This window comes from Nelumbo lutea, chromosome 1, assembly GCF_056320005.1.
Source record: "Nelumbo lutea isolate HS-2025 chromosome 1, American lotus-T2T, whole genome shotgun sequence".
NCBI classification, from domain to species: Eukaryota; Viridiplantae; Streptophyta; class Magnoliopsida; order Proteales; family Nelumbonaceae; genus Nelumbo; species Nelumbo lutea.
The window spans coordinates 216,329,498-216,351,732 of NC_142684.1; the positions used below are offsets into that span (position 1 = coordinate 216,329,498).

Consider the following 22,235-nt stretch of genomic DNA (forward strand, 5'->3'; position numbering starts at 1 on the left):
GTTCTTTGATATCAAGAACTAATTTCTTGATTTCTTTTCTTCAAAAGACCGAATCTTTTCAAAAATGGCAGTGGCTGGAGGAGAACTCTAGAGATGAAGATGACGAATAATGCTTCGCTTATCTCTGGAGTGTGTATGAGATCCTATCTCAATTCGTAGGATGATTTCTTGCTCAAAAACCCTAGGTTCGAATTCTGTTGTCTCTCTCTTAGGGTTTTTCCTCTTTTCTTTTTGATTAAGAAATCTCCTAATTAGGAGTTATCCCAATCCAAATCAGCATCTGGATAGGGGATGATCTTAATCCTATCTGTAGATTATATTTGATAACTCCTGATCTTATCAGGAGATTACCATATTCAAATCTGATTTGAATTTGGTCTCCTATAGTTGATTAGGTTAAAGGCCCAATCCTTTTGCTAACCTTAATCTCAGATCCGCCCCTTAAGTGGGTGATCATATCAGCCCAGTTCGAAATGGGCTTTTGGCCCATTAAATAATCAATGCTTAATTAGTTTCCAATTTGCTGCCCAGTTGGGCTTCTTTGTATGGCATGGGACCCAAGCATTGATCTACACACCAGCCACATGGGTTCGACCCAACCTTTATTACAAGGCCTAGCCAAATTCATTGAGAAGCCCAGTGAACCCCTGAGCCCATCATATGGACCCTATGGGCCCAATACTTACATTAAGTGGTCCCTGGGCCAAGCCACCTTATAAAAACCTAGGGACTGTGGGCAGGTGCAAAATTAGCTAATTAGGTATTATCCTAAATGGCCTTACACTTAACCTCTCAGCCCATAATGATCAAGTACTGCCCGACAAGAGAGGACCTCTCCCTCGGCTGCAAGGAACAGTGCTGCATTCTCCACTCACATGGATCTTTAGAATTAAAACCATTTGCAAACATTTTGAAATCGTATATATATATATCAAATATAAATTTTGCAAAACAAAATTCCAACGATTGAAATCAACTGCCGGCAGTTTGGTTTCCATCAGAGAGAGTGCACTCCCGATCATTACCTTTGTCCAACAAAGGGGCTGATCCTGTCACTATGATCACCCACTCAGATGAATTCCCAAACTGCCCCAACATGCCCTGGTTTTGACCCCCGCTAAGGATCTCACTGATTGGCATATCAAAGACAATCTGATCCGATACCTACTGAAGTATCATAATCGAGTCTAGGGGTCAGGGCCCCATCTATTTTCAAGGTCCAGGGCAATACTGGAAATCTGGTCCAGTTCAAGGATTCAAGCATTCCCACACTGCATGTGCCTTGGGTCTTACCCTGGTGGCCGAGATAGGCCATCCCAACACTTGGCGGCACACCAGTATCAGCCTTGGCTGGATAAATCTCCCCAGACTTATCCAATGGATATGAACATTTAAAACTAACACGAGTCTCAATAAGTGTACAGTTTTAGGGTCTTACACTGAATCAAACCAAACAACATAAATCAAGCATGCACTTTATTTATTTATACTAAATGTCAAAAGTACGTCAAATCAGTTTAAAGCTAAGGGCATACAAAACTGTCTAACAGTTGAGTCATTTTTGCAAGTTTTGGTTTGCATTTATGCGTTGGATCCTAAGTGGGCTCATTTAATATCACATATCAATTATAGTTCAAGCTATAGTTGTATGGAAAAACAATGCTCCAAATGTTTAACATCCTTAACTATTTTTCTTGTGGATGTACCATTTGTAGTAATTTTGTGTTTCTTTACATTAAGTTAGTTTTAGTTGGACTAGGAATGCATTATTTGAGTTACTTTAAGAGTTAAGAGTCCTTATTTGAATGTCCTTATGGGTTGGGTTATCCATGGGTTTGTTTTGTTTTAAAGCACTGAAAGTTGTCTTGGGTCAACTTTTGAGTTCAAATTGGAGCCTAAAGGGACATCCAAGTTCTTATGATGAGTTCATAAATAGAGTAAATAAAGTCTGGTTTAGTGAATTATGGTTGTTTCCTTAATTTTTTTTTCTTTTTCTTCTATCTCAACTATTTATTCTCTAAGTAGTTTTTCTCTATGTTGTTTGTCATTACAGCAAGAGCTCTTATCTTTATTTCTATTTTTTGGTTCATTCTTTTGTGGATAGCAAGCTGTCCACACTCCACATGCTTCTCCATCCCTATTCTTCATCCTGAATCACCCAAAGCCCCTCCTTCACCCCACAAAGCCCATCACTGAATTTGTAGAAACCCCACCTCATACTACATCACTTGTTTGTACATTGAGAGAGCCAGATGAAAGAACAAAATTGTACACAGGACAGATGCTTCACATGGAAGAATGCATTCATCATGTAAAAAGGTACAAACATATGGACAATGACATGTATATAGATATATAAGGCATCCTCATTTTTGACATCAAATAATAAATTTCGAACTTTCTACTTCTACTATTGAAATTATCTAATTTTCTTGATGGCATTGATTCCTTCAAGAAGTTCTTGGTGCTAACTCCAGATAGTTCCTACAACTATTAGTTGCTTGATAAGTTCATGTGCTAATTCCTAGGTTATTTTTATCTTTTTATTTTTTAGGTCCATCCCACGTTAACTATGATGAATAGAAAAGTAGTATAACTTGGTTAATTTAAATGTAGCTAAAAGAACTTCTTTTCCAATAGTTCCTATAACTATTAGCTGTTGGATAAGTTCAGGTACTAATTCCGAAGTTATTTTTATCTTATTTCTCCTTTCTTTTCTGGTCCATCCCACATCAACTATAATGAATAGAAAAGTAGTATAACTTGGTTAATTTTAAGTGTATTTGAAAGAACTTTTCCTATTTTATTTTTCTTTATGCAGATCAAGGGACTGGCCACATCAAAATACTTCATATTAATTGTTTGATTTTAACCCTATTTGAATATGTTTCGGTGTTGATGAACTAAAAAACCTATACCTATTCAATAAAAATCTATTGTTAAACCAAAACAATCAAAATTCCATTCATGATTCAATAATCTATTGCTAATAACCAAAACAAAACAATTTATTTAATTTAATCACAAAAAATAGGAACAAAAAACACAAAATAGGAAATCTATTTATAAAACCTGAATAAAATCAATTGAGTAATGCAGTTACATTCAATAAAAACCTAAAAGATATATGAGAATGACTTGTAACTTTAGTTATTATTTTAGTCACAGTTCTATAAAGTATTTTGATGTTATAAAAAAAGAGTATGAAATCTCAAAATTTTAAGATTTTCACAAGAGAAAAAGAAAAAGAAACATAAGAAACTTAAGTTATAGTGGAGAAAAAAAAAAGTAAGAATTTTTGAAATTTCCCACTTGCTGCTAAAAATTGTTACCTATCATTATGTTGCACCAAACTACACTGTTGGGAGGTCCAAGCTAAAAAACCCTAAATATTGAAAAACTACGATAAGTTGAAGCACCGAAACTAATATTGATTTTAACCCTCTTTGAATATGTTTCGATGTTGATGAACTAAAAACCTATACTTTATCAATAAAAATCTATTGGTAAACCAAAACAGTAAAATAAATTACCAAAACAATAATCACAAAAAATTAGAACAAAAAACACAAAATAGGAAATCTATTTATAAAACCTAAACTTAAAAAGATATATGAGAAAAAACAAAGGTTAGAAAGTACCACTGAGATGGGGAAAATCCTGACATTATTGAGAAGTATTTCGGTGGCATGCATTCCGATTCAGTATTCTTCCCATTAATGCAATAACTCTGATTATCTTTGAAATCAAAGAAACTAAACATTTGGAGTTCCATATGTGACAAGTATCAATGACGAAACACTTCTACTACCTTTCTCTCATTCGCCTTTTAGCACCAAAATCGTTCATCAAATGGAGAAGCCTTTTTCCAACGCCAATAACATGATGCTCACCCAATAAGACAATTTGCATTTGCAGCCTTGTAGAGGGGTGGGAAACCATTCATCAAATGGATAAGATACTTCCTATTTTTGAATGTTGGTAACAATTTTCTCAACTATTACGAATGGGACAAATCAGGGTGTTCGCCCAAACATTTGTAGCCTAGGGGTAATAGGGGTAATATTGGAATATCGACTACTCTACTTGTCCCATTCTCCCAAACATTTGTAGCGTAAGGGTAATATTGGGATATCAACTACTCTACTTGTTCCATTCCCTTTAGGCATTTTAAAAGGATAGGATTGGAAAAATGAAATTAGAGTATTGAACGATTCATCTATTTTCTTCTTTTTTTATAAATGGGTAAGATTACTGGACAATATAGTTGTCGATTTTTGATAAATTGTAGGTTGTTCTGATGCAACAGTTATTATCAAAGATATCCTTGATTTTCGAGGTAGCCATGCCTCCCACACATCATGAAATTGGAGCAAGGGGACCAAAGGGCAATTTTTTATGTCTCCTAGTCCTAGCCAATTGTTTCCACTTTCATAGTTGATGATGCGCGATCTGGCAGCTCCCTACTGGTAGGTGACTCGGATGTTGAGTTGAATAATGACGAGCTGTATAGTTTATTGAGACGACCTGCAGAGAGAGTGCCAGAGTGCCTGTGCTGCTTTACTTGGGGTGGAAAAACCGATGCTTAAGTCAACAAATTAAAGACTTTTAAGAGAGCTAAAAGCGAAAGAAGTAGAGAGCTGTAAGAGCTAAATTGCACATACCTCATGAGGTTGGAAATGAGACCTTTGTATAGGCATAAGAAACTAGGAGCTTCATGTAACGCATCTGAGATTCCCAGGAAACTGTTTCCGCTATGTTCGGAGGAGAGGGATAGAGCATGTTCAATTAACTCTGATGCAAATGATATGGAAAAATGGGTGTAATGGTCGAGCATTGTGGTCCAGGAGAAGTTGGAAAACAATAACTTGCTTAAGGAAGAGGTTGGCAAGCACGTCCTGTAGGTTGCTACTTGGACCTCAGTCAGGTCGGCAAGTTCTCGAGGAGGTTGCTCCTCACACTGAGGTCCCTTGGACCGATAACGACAAGGTATTATAGGTTGACCCTATACGAGGTATGCTGCTAGTTGCTTTACCAATTTGTGTATGAGGCCACCGGTTGGGTCTCCATTAGGTTGCTAGGTCGGTAGAGGTAGGTCGTTAGGTTGGTGGAGATAGGTTGCTAGGTCTCTAGTAGGTCAGCAGAAGTAGATCACCAGGTCTCCAGTAGGTCGGTGGAGGTAGGTCGCCAACTGGGTCTCCATTAAGGGCCCGTTTGGTGCGTCTTTTTGGGAAGATCTTCTAGTAGCTCTAACAGTCAAAAGAAGCATTGAGCTTTTGCATGAAGATCTGAGCAGCCCGAAGCACGTTTGGCAAACACACACATTTCCGTGTGCCTTTTCGTGTCTTTTTGCATGAGAATAAAATGCGAAAGACGCAAGAAGCTTCATTTGGGCTTTCTGAAATCAGCCCAAAATGGGCTTTTCGTGTCTTTTCGATGTTCCGTTTTTTGGCAGCTAGATCCTCTACGTGCCAAATGGAAATAGGCCGAAAATTGGTCTTCTTGGCTTGACAGCCGAAAGATTGCATAGACAGACATGCCAAACGGGCCCTAAATCGACAAAGGTAGATCGCTAGCCGGGTCTTCATTATGTCCGTTGAGGTATATCGCTAGACACGTGAAGGGCTAAATCTGCCATCATCAATAATTATTTTGAATGTATCTCGTTATAGTCAATGCCTCCTCATACATCACAAAGATATAAAGGGAGTGGATCATCTTACCTACTTCGATTGGGTCTGAATTTCCATCATCTAGTACTAGGATTTGAAAGCTATTAGTAATGTTAGGTGGCTAAATTTACGTGGCGCGTAAAAGCGTGAACTCGAAGGAATTGAGGAATTTTCAATCGAGTTCAAGGCAGACGAGACGAAGTACAGGTGGTATTCATCATCTCATTGTCGAAAAACAAAAGTTACGGGAGCTCAGGTTAGAATGAGTAGACGTAGCGCATTGCGCGCATAAATGTGTGAACTCGAAGGAATTGAATTCCGTCGAGTTCAAAGGCAAAAGAGCCAAAATGTTTGGGGATCACACAATCAGGAATCGGCTACAAAATGTCACAGGCCCGAGCCCCGCTTAAAAAAATAGGATAAACGGGAGGGAGAAGCAGTTCTGAGAGAACATCCATTTCTCAGTTCTCAGTACTCCTTCCTCCTTCTGTTCTCATAATCTCGTTTCTCATCCCAACTATCTGGTACCCAAGCAAACCCTCAAATAAAATGCTGAGTTCTTAGCGTCTAAAACCCCAATTTGATGAACTCAGTGCCATTATTCCAACGATGAACGCGTGTCAGAATCCGTTATCGGCTAAGATTTTTTATTCCCAATGCAACGGCAACTTTCAGACGTTGCAGATAACCTCGATTTCCTTTCGTGGGCGCCCGAAACGGTTGGGCTCCGGTAGAAACATTGGAAGAACAAGGCTTTATACGAGGTTTAATTCTCGTTCGTATGCTGTTTTTAGGAAATCGGACTCGGAGTCAGTGTCGCAGACAGATAGTAGTAGTCGAGATGATTTTGTAACAAGGGTTTTGAAAGAAAACCCTAGCCAGGTAGAACCCAGGTTTCTTGTTGGTAACAATTTTTACACCCTTAAAGAAAAGCAGAATTTGAGTAAAGGTGTCGATGGGATATTTGGAGTTGCGAAACTCTTGTATCAGAAATCGAGGTTCGGGAAGCAGGGAGATGAAGTTGGCGGTAAGAAGGAAGAATCATCAGAACCCGTATATCTCAAGGATATACTAAGGGAGTACAAAGGGAAGCTTTATGTTCCTGAAGCAGTATTCAAAGCCACTCTATCTGAGGAAGAGGAGTTCGACAGGAATTTAGAGGAGCTTCCGAAGATGAGTTTTGAAGATTTTATGAAGGCCATGGCGAACAATAAGGTTGAATTATTAACCTCCAAAGCACTTGTTTCCAATGATTACGGGTACCGTGATTTCGTCGTGAATCTGAAAGAAATTCCCGGCGACAAGAGTTTGCAACGAACCAAGTGGCAAGTATCAATTTACTTATTATTTTTATTAATTTTCCTTATACAGTGCTATATTTGCTTTTTTACATATTCATCAATCTTTTTATATCTTCCATATACCAATAGGGCATTGAAATTAAGTGAGAATCAAGCAAGGATTGTATTGGAGGAGTACAGAGGTCCTCAATATGAAATCGAGACTCACAGTACGGTAATCAATGATTTTGTTACTTTGCCCGTCAAAGCTTACAAAGTTTACTTTATGCATTTGTGCAAGCTAATGGAAGCTGGGTGATAAAGTAAGAAGGGGAAAACAGGACAAGCTCAGAAAAGGAGTGCCCTATGCAAAGCATGACTGAAGGGAACCATTCTCTCCCAAGTAGAATGTAGGGAAGTCAAGAAACAATATATTGATAAATGAATGTCGGCGTGCAGCATAAATGAAAATGTTAAAGATAGATGGGGTCGTAGGACTTAAAGGATTACATATGAATTTATTTGATGCAACTATGGGATCATAGAAATGAGTTAATGAGTTCATTGAAATGGTTTGGCCATGGTAAGTGAAAATTGAAAACCAATGACTAACTTCTGAAGAAAAGTGATTTTTTGCATGAATTGAAGGTTCTAGAAATACAGGGGGATTCCAAAAAGAATCTGATTCAGGTAGTAAGAAAGATTTGAAGATTCAGTCTATAAAAGAAGATATAAACCTAGACAGATAAACTGGAATGTAGGAAGTAAGAAAGAGTATCTTTGCAACCAATCCTAGTCACGGGAACTAGACAAATAATGATAATGATAGTGATGATGATTACAAGGTGTAAAACATAGAAAGTCTTGTTCTAATCAGTCAACATTGGCAATCATCACATTGAGCTTCTAATTTTCTTAACATTAGTGTTATTTAAAACCATGTCTTCTTATGCTACCAGTTGTGCATTGCTTATTGATTTTTTTCCAGGATTTATTATTAGAGGCTTTTTATTTTCTGTTTTATATTTCTTGCAGATACTGTTTGCATCATGTGCACTATGCTTATTCAATTGATATACATTTCTCTTTTCATCTTCTTTTCTTTCCTTTTCTTGTTTATTTACTTGTTCTAAAATTTGATCCTTATCATGCAGTCTTATGTGGGAAAATTGCCAGAGTACCCTCATCCAGTGGCGTCTTCCATATCCAGCAGAATTATGGTGGAGCTTGGGATGGTGACAGCTTTAATGGCTGCTGCTGCAGTTGTTGTTGGAGGATTCCTGGCATCAGCAGTATTTGCTGTCACCAGTTTCCTGTTTGTGGTGGCTGTATATATCATTTGGCCTCTGACAAAACCATTTCTTAAGCTTGTGCTAGGTCTAGTTTTTGGTATTGCAGAGAGAATTTGGGATAATGCCGTAGATGTCTTTGCTGATGGAGGGATTATTTCAAAGTTGAAAGAGTTTTACACTTTTGGTGGTGTATCATCCAGTCTCGAGATGCTGAAACCAATCATGCTTGTTTTTTTGACCATGGTCCTTCTTGTCCGGTTTACTCTTTCAAGAAGACCAAAGAATTTTAGGAAATGGGTAACTCTGCTTCATACAAAATCATGATTTACCGATATTCTTTGATCAGTTTAATTATGCACCAAAATTTGGTTATAATGTTTTAATATATGGTGAATGTGTCCTGAACAGGATATATGGCAGGGCATTGAATTTGGACAGTCTAAACCACAAGCTCGTGTTGATGTTAGTTTTTATGCCTCACATGCTTTGCACATTCTTCGGCATTTTAATAATAAATCAGGAATTGTAATGCTTATACCTTCTCTCAATGATATTCCCTCAGGGTTCAACCGGAGTCAGCTTTAGTGATGTGGCAGGGATTGAGGAAGCTGTAGAGGAACTCCAGGAGGTATATATATATATGTATTTTTTTGAGAGTTCTTAGAACAGGTCACATGTTGGCTAACAGGGATGGGACATTGCTTCGATAACTGACTTGTGCACACTTATATGGTTAATCATACCATGCTGAAAAAAAAAAAGGTTAAAACATAGAGTAAATAAGGAGCAGATATATTATGCTCAGTCAACACAAGGTGGAAAAGGCCTGGTCTTATGTTAAAGTTAAACCAATCATCTCGTGCTTGAGAATGTCCCATAAATTTATAACAATTGTAGTGGTTGTTACAAATCTTTGGTAACTGATTAAAGATTACCTTACCTTTTTGAAACATTAAAAAATTCCAATGGTTGCTTATCTGCCGTTATAACCATGAGTAGAGAAACATAAATATTTTTTGAGATCCTCATGAATTATGCTCAGGGAACTAATTATTTTTTGATTGGTTGTGCATGTCATCCTTGTGCAGGAGTCATGCTAACCATTAACATAATGCATGGTTACTTATCAAAGAGAATTTTTGAGTTTTCAAAGTTGAAGGCCTTTGTCAAATTGCTATACAGTTTTTCATTTGGTACTTTTTATTTATCTGTTATTTCCTGAAGGTTAAAGAAGCAATCTTTTAGTTTTGTATTGTGAAAGGTCCCTTTGGTTTGGCAAGTTTGCAGCGATGTGATTATGCTGATTGACTTTATTTATCTCTTTATGTCCTTTCGTTTCTATTTCATTTTCCAATCAATCTGCACCATGTTCATGCATGCATTTACTGTGAGATGAAGCAATACAAGTCGTAATTCATATTCTGTGGGGCAGTTGGTCAGGTATTTGAAGAATCCAGAATTATTTGATAAGATGGGGATCAAACCTCCTCATGGGGTTCTTCTGGAGGGGCCTCCTGGATGTGGAAAGGTAGGTTACATTCTTGAAAGAATTGTGAGGTCTATTACCAATTGTATCCTGTGGGTTCACTATTTTGTTCTCATGGTTTTCAGACCTTGGTGGCCAAAGCCATAGCTGGTGAAGCTGGTGTTCCATTTTATCAAATGGCTGGCTCAGAATTTGTTGAAGTTTTAGTTGGTGTTGGTTCTGCCCGTATAAGGGATCTGTTTAAGAGAGCAAAGGTGATTTTAGTTTTCATTTAGTATTTTGTCTTACCCTTCTCATTCACTGTCACAATTTGTGGTTAGTTTAGCTGACTTCTTTGCTCCAACGTTTAATCTTGAATAAATTGGTATTGCCTGTGCATCAAAGGTCAAACAACATTAACTTTCTTCATTTATATGTTTCCACTTTCAAGGAAAGGTTGTTTGTTTGAGTAACAAAGTCACTGGAACTGCATACTAATGCTGATATTACACATAATGTAAGCATAAGCAATAAATAAAAAAAAGTGCTGTTCTATCCTAATGAAATTATGTACTGTATTCACACTTTAGATTCATTTTCGTGTGAGTACTACAGAGAATAATTGTAATCCCATTGTTTATGTTGGTGCTGTAGAGTATACAAGTATATATACAAGTATAATTATAATCTATCCTAATGCTGTTTTGTACTATACAAGTATATATACATTACATTTATGTTGGTGCTGTAGAGTGTAATTATTATATCAGTGTTTCTTCTTTTTTGTTAAGAAAGCATGAGATTGTGGCAACATGCTATAGGTAATCATATGCCCATGCCCCTTCATTTGGCATATCTTTTTTCATGCTGGTAACTAATAACTGCTGTGGTTGCCTTTGATGGCTTAAGGTTTATAGTTTTCTACTTTCTTTTAGTGCATCTAGCTTATGCAATCGTACTTGTGGGTGCTCTAATCTATTTCTTTCTTTCTTTCTTCCTTTCTTGTTTGATTAATGACCATAAGTTTTACTGATGTGTGAAAAAGAATGTTTCAAAACACTGTAATTGCAATCAATTTTCATGGATGAACCCCCAAAAATACAAAAAAAATTTGTTCACCCCTGCCTAGCTAATGTATCAGCTAAGCTATAGATTGATCTCTTAAGTCCATATAAATGTTGCCTGCAATCCCCCTAGCCAATTGTAATGTTTTTCTCAATATGTGCTACATGTCCAAGAAACACACTGCTATTGGTTTTGAACTAGTGCACAATTGCACAACTACCCTTGAATCCTCTTCTACCAATAAATCTTTTATAATTAAGAGATTTATCCAGTCTTAATCTGTGCAAAATAGCCATTGAATTGCCTAATTTCTGATTGGCTGTTCACTTACCTTGGCTATCTGGAGGTAATCCTAGATCATGTAACTTCTGGATAAGTTCTCTAAGAAACTTTCTACTTGGAAAAGAATACATCTCTTTGGGAGCAAGAGATGGTAGACCTACAGCTACACTGTCTACTTTGGAATAACTTTGGCTGTTTGGAAATAACAGCCAGAAGAATATTGATTGTAGATATTCTTTTGCCTGCACTTATGATATCGTTCATGTGCATGAGGCTCCCAAAACAGCCTGGGCTGTTTTATTTTTCCAAACATCCAAAGTTTTCCCTTCTACCCCAACAAATTGTACATTAGGCTCCCCTTGGAACCTTACCCAAAACGGTTGGTCATTAATATGGTGTCCAATCATACTGTCCACATGAAAGCCACCACCCAAGGAGGACTGCATACCTCATGTGGATAGTTTTCAAGTTTCAACTGCAAGACAGATTTGTGCACTTCGTATTTCTCTTCCCAAGAGATATCTTCTAAACATCAACTGCTGCATTGGCTACCACCCAGGTAATAGAAATCTGGAACTACCTAGGTGTTTCTATGATGTCCATAGGTCTGACTGTACTTGTTCATTATGTAGTTTGAAAAGTAAGCTATGTAACAAACTTACAGCTAGTGATTTCAGATGCATTTTAGATATATTTAGGAGCCCAATTAAATATTGACTTGTATACATGATTTTAATTGTAATGAAAGTGTACAGCACTCTAAAATCTTAGAGGTTAAATATTTATTTGATTGGTCACCTGGTGCATGATGCAGTTACGTTGAAACATCACTTAAGAGTTTTATAATTTGTTCATGCAGGTAAACAAACCGTCGGTTATCTTTATTGATGAAATTGATGCATTGGCAACTAGGTATGGCTGCTATTATCAATTGCTCCTAGTGAGCAGACACTATACTAATTATTTTACAGCTAGTGAAACCTCCATAATTGTGGTACTGAATATTATTTGTGCTGAAAGAGTTCATTTTCCTCTTCTGAATTCAAGTCTTGTCCTGATAGGATTCATTCGTCTCTTCTGGATATCAAGTCTCCTGGCTGATCTTCAGGTTGAAGAGGCCCCCATGTTGAAATTATTGTTTTTCATGGCGTGCATGTGTTTTTCTTTGTGCTTGGATGCAATGTTTTAAAACATGAAGGTGTGATGCGAGGCTTTCCACTACCTAGAGGCGTGAAGTGTAGTTCAGAACACAAGAGGCGTAAGCCTCCTGAACACAAGGAGGCATATGCCTCCTTAAGATGAGGGGGATGAGGAGAAAGAAGAGGGAGGGGGAGGAGGAGGAAGAGGAAGGAGGATCTCATTTTTCTTTATTTTTAATAAAAATCTTTTATATTAAGAAGAATAATGATGCATAACACCTCTGCACACCTCATGAAAGAGGAATATGAGGTTTACGCCTCTTGCACATGAGGCATATGCCAGAGGCGTTGGGTTGTTTTGGGTGCCTCCAAGTATACACCTCCCACGCCTTTTAAAACACTGCTTGGATGTTGTTTGGATTTAATTTGTACTAGTTCAGCTGAATTCCTTGAGAAAACAAACTGGAAAATAGGCTTCTTGAGGTAAAGTGGAATGCTGCCATTATTAGTATTGCTGTAGGGGGTGTTTGCCAAGTCTTCCTGCAAGGTCTTTTGGGCTCTCCAAAGCTCAGAAGATCACAATTTGTTTTTTTTTTCCCCATTTAGCAATAAAATACAGAAAGCCAGAAATACCTACTCCCCAAAAAGCCCACGGAGGCCCAAAACAGCACAAAATCAGATTTTCTTGTGGATGACTTGCTAAGAAACTGGAAAGAGATTGCTTCCATTGCTAGATGCAAGAGGATTCTTTGTCTGTTTTGGTCCCCTCCCCCCTCGGGCTTTATAAAGCTGAATTTTGATGGCAACAGTGTAAGGAATCCAGGGCCCTCTGGGATTGGAGGAGTCTTCAGGAATGAGGAAGGGATTGTTACTGCTTTATTCTCTGGCCCTATTGGTGAAGGTGACTCTCTTAGGGTTGAGATCCTTGCAGCGCTTGAAGGAATTCAAAGAGCAAAGGAATTAAATATCAGCCGTTTGATCCTGGAAGGTGATTCGAAGGTGGTGGTTAGTTGGTTGAAGACAGAGGACAGTGGTTTGTGGAACTTTAACAATGAAAAAAAACAGTTCTTATGGCTGGGTAGGGACATTGAGATTCAGTACAGCTGGGTGTAGAGGAGTGCCAACTCATTTGCGGATGGGTTGGCCAAGCAAGGAGTGAATAGGGAGTCTGTTTTTTGGGCTAGTTTTTAATCTTTCTTCTTTGCATTCCCTTTGTTTTCTGTTTTTGGGGAGCTAAGTTATTTTATCTCCCCTTTTGTATCCATATTCCCGCTTTTCTTTTAATTTAATGAAGATAGTGTTATTGATAAAAAAAAAGCTTCAAATGAAGCTTTCAGTCTTTCTGCACCCAAAATATCCTTCTACTCCATTTTCAACAGTCTGGTATACAAGGGTACTTACCAAATGGTCTTGATCCTTAAAGACGAACTCCAAAAAGCTTGGCACATTTTTTGGTCTGCTGGGTTTACTAAAAGATCTACTTAAAAAGACTTGCCAAACAACCCCAATTTCAATTGGAGATAGACAGACCAGATCCCAATCATATTAAGATTTTGAGATGCGAAACATTTTAACACCCTTCTTTTAGAAAGGGACGTAACGTATTCTATACTAGTAGTAATAAATGGATCATCTAGTTATTAGCTGGGTTATTAGGAAGAAAAGAAAGATTACTTTTATCCTGTCAATTCATTGCTCAACAATATTTGGTCCCTTATTTTGTTTCTTATTGGTCTTCCATTCTCCAAGAATTCAAGGGGATTTGTTCCACATCTTTTCATGTAAGTTGGAATGATACTGCAATGACGGAGAGACTTTTTTTTTTTGTTTTTTGTTTTTCCTGATTTGCAACATGAAAAATCAGAATTTCATTAAGGATAGCAGGAACAAAGTACAAGGTAGACACCCCCTCCAGAAGGGGTTGTAAAGCTGAACCTTGATGGTAGCAGCCAAGACAACCTAGGGCCCTCAGGCGTTAGAGGGGTTTTGAGGGACAAAGACAGCAACATTATCTCTTTACTCTCAGGTCCAGTGGGAGTTGGAGATTCAACAAGGGCTGAAATACTTGCATCTATACAAGGCCTTCAAATTGCTAACCAATTTGGGGTGCAGAACCTATTGGTAGAAGGTGACTCCAAGGTGGTAGTGGGCTGGCTGCTGAATCCGATCAGTGCTGTTTGGGGCTACAGAGATCTCCTGAAAAAAGTAAAATGGGTCACAAAGAATATGTTAGTCAATTTCCAGTGCATTAGCATATCAGCAAATGCTTTGGCAGACTCTCTTGCCAAACAAGGGGTTTCTCAGGCTTCTTTATATTGGGCTAATCTATAGTTCCGTTCTGTTTTTGTTAAGACTTGGGTTTGTACTCACCCTAAAGGGGAGGTAACACCTTGTGCCTCCTTCAAGGCTGATTGTACTCTCGTTTGTTCTCTTTAATAAAATTGCCTATTCATTCATAAAAAGAAGTACAACAAGAAGTTGTGAGAAACTAGCAAACCTATTACAGAATTAGCCCCCCAACTATTTTACAATTGTGCCTAGTACATATGTTGTCTTTAAACCCCTTGTTTGGCTAAACTTTCTGCTAAACTATTTATCAGATCTTCTAACCCATCTTATTTGAACATTCATATCTTTTGAAAGCCATTTGAAGTGCCAAACTCATTTCTAAGCTACCAAATCATTCCCTCACCTTTTCTCAGCCATCCCACTACAATCTTTGAATCACCTTCAATGATCAAACTGCCAAACTCCCAATTCTTTGACTTTCTCAACCCCAAAAACTGCTGCTAGAAATTCTTTTCTTACCGAATCACCTTGCTCAAATGGTCCTGAAAACAAGGCACAAATATCACCACTCTCATCCCTAATCACCCCTCCAATGCCTGAGGGGCCTGGATTGCCCACATTGCTGCCATCAGAATTCAGTTTCATCCAACCACCCACAGGGGGTGACCAAACCTTCAATGATCAAACTACCAACTCCAATTTTTTGGCTTTCTCAACCCCAAAAACTGCTGCTAGGAATTCTTCTCTTACTGAAACACCTTGCTCAATTGGTCTTGAAAACAAGCAGACCTGTTCATGGGTCGGGTAGCCTGACGGCCCGGCCCGCCCCTCGGATGGGCTTGAACATGATTTTTAGCCCACAGGCTTGACCTTGGGCCTAAAAGCCCGACTCAATTATTTTTCGGGCTGGGCTCGGGATTTGTCAAAAAAGCTCGGCTCGGCCCGACTAGTTTCTAAACCCTAAATCCCTATTCCCCAACTTGACTAACCTTTCCCAGTTTCCCTCCTTTCATCGTTTTGTCTTCTCATTCTCACTCTCAGAGTCTTAGGCACCGTTCTCACTCTTAGAGGTGAACTTAGGCATTGACCTCTCTCTCTGGCTGTGACCACTGATCAGGTTCCCTCTCTCTCTCTCTCTCTCTCTTTCTCTCGTTATCTTCCTTTCTCTGTCTCCGGCGGTGACCACTACTCGTTCCCATCTCATCCATGAAATGTTCAGAGCCTTTTATTAGTTCGGGCTTCGGGCTTTTTGTGAGGGCTAGGCTCGGGCTCAGGCCTGAAAAAATTCTGTTAATGAAGAGAGTAGACGTTCAGGACTGCTATCAGTCTTGAACCCTAATGGATTCAGGTTCGAAAATAGAAGAAAAAGTATAGAGAAGAGAGGAGAAAGAGAAGATAGAGCAGTAGAACACAAGAGTTGAAAGGAGGAATAGAAGCTTAATGTTCTGCCGCTACCACTTTATTTAGTATTTATAGGTTATGCTCATTACATGGAAAGGAGAGATCTGCCCTTAGTATTTACATAACAAATAGAACAAAATAAACTGAAATAACTAACTGACCACCAGCTAACACTAGGAAGACTAGAACACCTTCTACCCTACGAACACAGTGGGACCATAGCTGTGGGGCCCATATCAGTGTTCTCTACACTCCCCCTCAAGTTGGGAATAAATGTTTATCATTCCCAACTTGGAGAGATCCGCCTCTAGCTTCTTCCTTGGTACAACTTTGGTGAGGCTATCTGCTAGCTGCATGTTGGAGGTGATGTACGGGAGACACTTCTTGTGATGAGACCCTCTCTCATACAAAATGTCGATAAACTTCAATATGTTTAGTTCTGTCATGCTGCACCAGATTGTGTGCTATATTAATAGCTGCTTGATTATCACAATATAGCATCAGAGGCTTCTCATACTCAATACCCAACTCCTCAAGTAGTGATCTCAGCCATAGAATTTCAGCCACTCCCTTAGCCGTTGACCTGTATTCAACTTCAACACTAGATCGGGAGACAACATTCTGTTTTTTACTCCTCAAAGAGACAAGGTTACCTCCCACAAGGGCACAATATCCAGAGGTAGACCTTCTGTCATCAACACACCCAGCCCAATTGGCATCCGTATAGACCTCCACCTTCATGTGGTCATTGTTCTTGAACAATATACTTCTACCCAGGCATCTCTTCAAGTATGCTAATATTTTTTTCTGTTGCAAGAAGGTGCGTGGTTCTAGGAGAATGCATGTACTGACTAACAACACTAACTGCATAATTGATATCTGGCCGAGTGAGGCAGAGATATAGGATCTTTCCCACTAATCGCTGGAACATAACTTCGTCTTCAAGAGGCTCCCCACTCTCTGCACTAATCCCGTGGTTCTGTTCAATGGGTGTATTCGCAGGCTTGACACCTAACTTTCCAGTTTCCGCCAACAGATCTAGAACATATTTCCTCTAAGAGACAAAGATCCCCTGTTTAGATCTAGCAACCTCAATACCCAAAAAATACCGTAGTGCACCAAGATCTTTCAACTCAAACTCTTGATGAAGGAGCTGTTTGAGGGACTCAATCTCATGGCTGTCATTTCCTGTCACCACAATATCATCAACATATACTGCAAGTAGTGTCAGAGAGGACTCCACCCTCTTGATGAACAATGTATGATCTGACTGGGCCTGTACATAACCGAATTTCCCAAGGGTTAGTCTAAATCTATCGAACCAAGCTCTAGGTGACTGCTTCAAACCATACAATGCCTTATTGAGCCGGCAGACCTTCTTACCTGTCTTTGTATCATAGAATCCAGGAGGCAACTGCATGTAAACCTTTTTCTGCAGGTCTCCATTCAGAAAAACATTTTTAACGTCCATTTGGTACAAAGGCCAAGTGTGGCTTGTTGCAAGAGATAATAGAATTCGAATGGTGGTCATCTTGGCTACCGGGGCAAATGTCTCCAGGTAATCTATACCATAAGTCTGGGTGAACCCTTTTGCAACTAGTCGAGCTTTGTACCTCTCAATGGAGCCATCCGCATTGTGCTTCACAGTAAATACTCATCTGCATCCAACTGGTTTCTTTCCTTTGGGCAGATCAACTAGCTCCCAAGTATTATTTTTAACAAGGCATCCATTTCAACTTGCATTGCACCTCTCCACTCTGGGACTGATAGGGCTTCTTGCATTGTTCTTGGAATAGGGATATTAGCAATGGAAGTAAGATAGGACCCGTAGGAGGGAGATAGGCGATCATAGGATAAAAACTGGGAAATGCAGTGGGCTGTAGATGTGGTGCAATGCCGTTTTCCTTTACGGATGGCAATGAGAAGGTCAAGGTCATCTGCAGGAGGTGAAGTGGCAACAATGGAAGGAGTCTTTGTGGGTCTTGGGACTGTAATACTTGGACTTGGAGCCGCAGAAGAGGTTGGAGCTGGCCTGGACTGCTGATGACCGGGATCAACCTGCCTGCATCGCTTGTGATAGACTCTCAACTCTTGATCCCTCTGACCACCCTCACTACCGCAACCCTCATCACCCAATGGAATAGGTAAAGGAACAACCCCAAAAGTATTAACCCTGCCCTCATTGCGCTCCCCCTGAAGAAAAGGACCCAAATCCCCACTCTCATTGCTCTCCCCCTGAGGAGAAACCCGAGAATAGTAGGGTGTCTCCTCAAAGAAAGTGACATCCATGGAGACAAACTTTTTCCCTGAGACAGGATCATAGCAGCAATAACCCTTTTGAGTTTGTGCATAACCAAGAAAGATGCATTTGGAGGCCTTGGGTTCGAACTTGGAGTGATGGGGTCCGAGAAGTTGAACAAAACAGGTACAACCAAGTGTTTTAAGGGGAACAATAAACAACTCCTCATTTGGGTATAGAAGGGAAAAAGGAGGTTTCATATCAAGAACCCGGGAAGGAACCCGATTAATAAGATATACCGCCGTGAGGATAGCATCACCCTAGAAGCGAATAGTTTGATCTTGGCATCAAACTGGGTTAGGATCATTTGGTGGAAGTTTTGGGTCAGGGCGGGAATCTCATCTCGTGAACGCATAAGATAAACACAAGAAAATCGAGTATGGTCATCAACAAATAACAAAAAATACCTGTACCCACCCATAGAAGGGATGTGTTATTACTCAATGAATAAGAGTTTCTACAATGTTTAGCAAACTCACAACTTTCACATTTCAACTGGGACAACTCAACAGACTCAAACAAAGTAGGGAACAAACTCTTTAAGGACCGAAAAGATAAATGACCCAATCGGTTATGCTTTTGGCATAACCGGACTCACAATCTGAGAAACAAGTGACTTCTTATTCACCGACTCTTCCCGACGAGAACTCTCCCCGAGCAGATAAATCCCATTCGTCTCACGGCTAGTCCCAATCACCTTCTTCGTCTTCAGGTCCTGAAAAACACATCAGTTAGGGAAGAAAGTTACTGAGCAGTTCATATGCTTGGTAATACTACTAACTGAAAGAAGGTTAGCATCAAGTTTAGGAACATGCAAGACAGAAGACAAGGAGATAGTATCCGACAGTTTGATGTCACCCTTGTCAGAAATGGGGACAAGAGAGCCATCAACAATAGATTCTTTATCCCTACCAGATGATAAATGATAAGTGGTAAACAATGAAGGCAAGCTAGTCATATGGTAGGATGCACCTGAATCTATTACCCAACAGGGTTCAGTAGTACCTGGAGCCGAGGCATGGTAGGCTGAGGCTCGAGTACCTGAATGTGCGAAAGCAGATGTGGCAGGGGCTGATGGTGACTACGGTGACTGAGCTGAGTTGCCAACTTCCTTCTCCAACTGTATTAGAGCAGCCCAAACTGCAGCTAAGGTCTCTAAGGGTGTGCCTCTTGTGCCAGACGAGGATGCTGAATTAGTAGTCACGACCACATGAGCATTACCCTTCTTGCTTCTCAACTTTTTTGGGACCAAATGAGGATGTAGCTTCCAACATGTTTCTTTTGTATGTTTAGGTTTCTTACAATGCTCACATACCACATCCCTTTTATCTTCCTTCTTCCTATCCCTCTCTGAATCACCCCCTGATTTGGGTTTAACAGCTACAAGGGCCGGTGTAAGAGGCTGAGGTTGCATCATGACTTTCCTCCTTGTCTCTTCACTATGCACTAAGGAGTATGCCTGAGAGAGGGTCACACTATCTCTGGTCAAAATCTGTTGCCGCACAATATCATACTCTGAATTCAGGCCTACCAGAAACTCAAACACCCTGTTTGTCTTGATGTGCTTTCTATGGGTCTGTGCATCTTTGGGACTCTCCCACTCAAGAGTCTCCAAGTGATCAATCTCATGCCACATGGACTTCAAGGTAGAGAAGTAGACCGAAACCGGTTTCTCTCCTTGTTTAAGAGTATTCACTTCACATTTCAATTCATATGCTCTGGAAACATTAAGAGGTTGGGAGTAAGTTTCTTTCATAACATCCCATATCTCCTTGGCTGTCTTTTCCCACAAGTAATTTCAGCTGATATGAGGCTGCATAGAATTACACAGCCATGTTATAACCAAGTAGTTTTCTTGGACCCACTTGGTATACATGGGGTCTCCCTTGGAGGGTTCTTTCACATCTCCCAAGAGATACTCTACTTTACCCCTTCCCCCAATAGCCATCATGGCTGATTGGGCCCATTCCAAATAGTTTGATCCATCAAATCTTATGGTTGTAATCTGAAAACCTGTATCAGAAACACCACCATAACTGCTGTTCCCAAAACTGCCTTCTGCCTGATTCTTAAACTCCATTTTCGGTCAAGAACCAGTAGTTTCAAAATTAGGGTTACTACAGTCAAAAACAGCACTTGGACTATCAACCACAATCACAAAATCAGTATAGAACCAATCTGCATTCACTGTAGATGTGCATGAAACAAGTGTAAGTCTGATCTGAAACCAATTAGCAAACACAACAGCAACAGTCCGTACAGTTTTCACCCCTTAGAAGAGTTCGAAGCCCCCCCCCCCCCCCAAAAAAAAAAAAATCTGAAAACAGCTTGGAGAATAATCTGATATGCTGAAGCAGAATTAGGGTTTTAATCAGTCCTTAAAAGAAAATTCTCAGCCGCACATTCCAGGCAGTACCGTACGGATAAGACTTGTAGAAGGGTTAATATGAAACCTAAAACTGATCAATGTTGAGGAGAGAACTTAAGAAAAGTTTCATAGGTAGATCACAAGGTTCAGCCCAATATTAGTGTTTGTCGCAGGGTTAAGACAAAACCCTAGAGAATAGAAGGAAGAAAACCCTAGAGTGGTTCGGCCACCCTTTCTAGATAGGTCCAGCCTATCTTCTCTGATAGTACTTCTCTCAGAAAATAAAAAACTTACAAGAGAATTCTGTTCTCTGCCTTCCAAGGTTACCCGAACCCTAGCCTTCTCTGATTCTTCCTGATCACCAACACTCTGCAACCGTGGCAAATCTTCAAACAACTGCTAAACCCTCTGGCGATCTCCAAGAATCAATCAACGAACTCTACTTTCTCAACTTCCAGCCTTAGATGGTTCTCATGTGGTCGACTGGACTAGACTCACATGAGAAACCCTAGCTTTGATACCAAGTAGACGTTCAGGACTGCTATCAGTCTTGAACCCTAATGGATTTCAGGTTCGAAAATAGAAGAAAAAGTATAGAGAAGAGAGGAGAAAGAGAAGAGAGAGCAGTAGAACACAAGAGTTGAAAGGAGGAACATAAGCTTAATGTTCTGCTGCCGCCACTTTATTTAGTATTTATAGGTTATGATCATTACATGGAAAGGACAGATCTGCCCTTAGTATTTACATAACAAATAGAACAAAATAAGACTGAAATAAATAATAACTGAAATAACTAACTGACCACCAGCTAACCCTAGGAAGACTAGAACACCTTCTACCCTACGAACACAGTGGGACGTAGCTGTGGGGCCCACATCAGTGTTCTCTACAAAGAGTAAAAGCCCGGCCTGGCCCGGCCCATGAACAGGTCTAAAAACAAGGCACAAATAGCACCACTCTCATCCCTAATCACCCCTCCAATGCCTGAGGGGCCCGGATTGCCCATATTGCTGCCATCAAAATTCAGTTTCATACAACCACCTACAGGTGGTGGCCAAACCTCTAGACCTTTTTGTTTCCCAGAGGAAGAGTCAGATTCCCTTAGGTCTTTTTTTTCCATTTTCTATGCTTGGAGCTCTTGCCTTATTTCTTTTGTTGAAACTAATCTATGTTTCTCACCCAAAAGATGTATAAAATAGTGAACCTATTTTGAGTTTGTGCAAAAACCATTCTTCTTTTTTATAGAGATTTTTAAAACTTACACCATTGCTTATGGCCCTATTCATTCATATTGATGGGGGTTTATACTAGTGTAACAACTAAGTGACATGTTAACCCAAGTCTGGGGAAATTTTACCCATTGGGATGTGCAAGGCTGATGATGTCATACAGGCATATAGTACAACTTTGTTCTGAGGTGTTTATGCCCTCTGTTCTATACCAATCAGTAAGCCTCTACTAAAATCCCTTTTTGTAACTATTGTACGAAATAGTAAACCTCATCTGCATCTTTTTTGAAACAGTAATGAGTACACCTCTACTAAGTTCCCCTTTTAGTTTATTTAACAACCAACCAGTAAACCTCACTTTCTTACTTTTTGTAGTCAGAAAACATGTATTTTATATTAATTGCCTGAATCTTCTTTTTCTCAATTTCTATGGTCATGGTAATTTTGATTATGG

General features: G+C 39.5%; 1 protein-coding gene across 1 annotated transcript in view; it reads left to right on the top strand.

Moving 5' to 3' along the window:
* The first annotated feature begins 6,047 nt into the window (after positions 1-6,047).
* Positions 6,048-22,235, top strand: part of FTSHI1 (FtsH extracellular protease family) — a 28,790-nt gene continuing 12,602 nt past the window's right edge. Inside the window, exons 1-8 of the mRNA XM_088963130.1 lie at positions 6,048-6,997; positions 7,103-7,187; positions 8,107-8,541; positions 8,653-8,706; positions 8,807-8,872; positions 9,677-9,772; positions 9,856-9,984; positions 11,916-11,968. Coding sequence (XP_088819256.1) covers positions 6,282-6,997; positions 7,103-7,187; positions 8,107-8,541; positions 8,653-8,706; positions 8,807-8,872; positions 9,677-9,772; positions 9,856-9,984; positions 11,916-11,968 — 1,634 coding nt within the window. The 5' untranslated portion in view covers positions 6,048-6,281. The remainder of the gene's footprint in view (positions 6,998-7,102; positions 7,188-8,106; positions 8,542-8,652; positions 8,707-8,806; positions 8,873-9,676; positions 9,773-9,855; positions 9,985-11,915; positions 11,969-22,235) is intronic.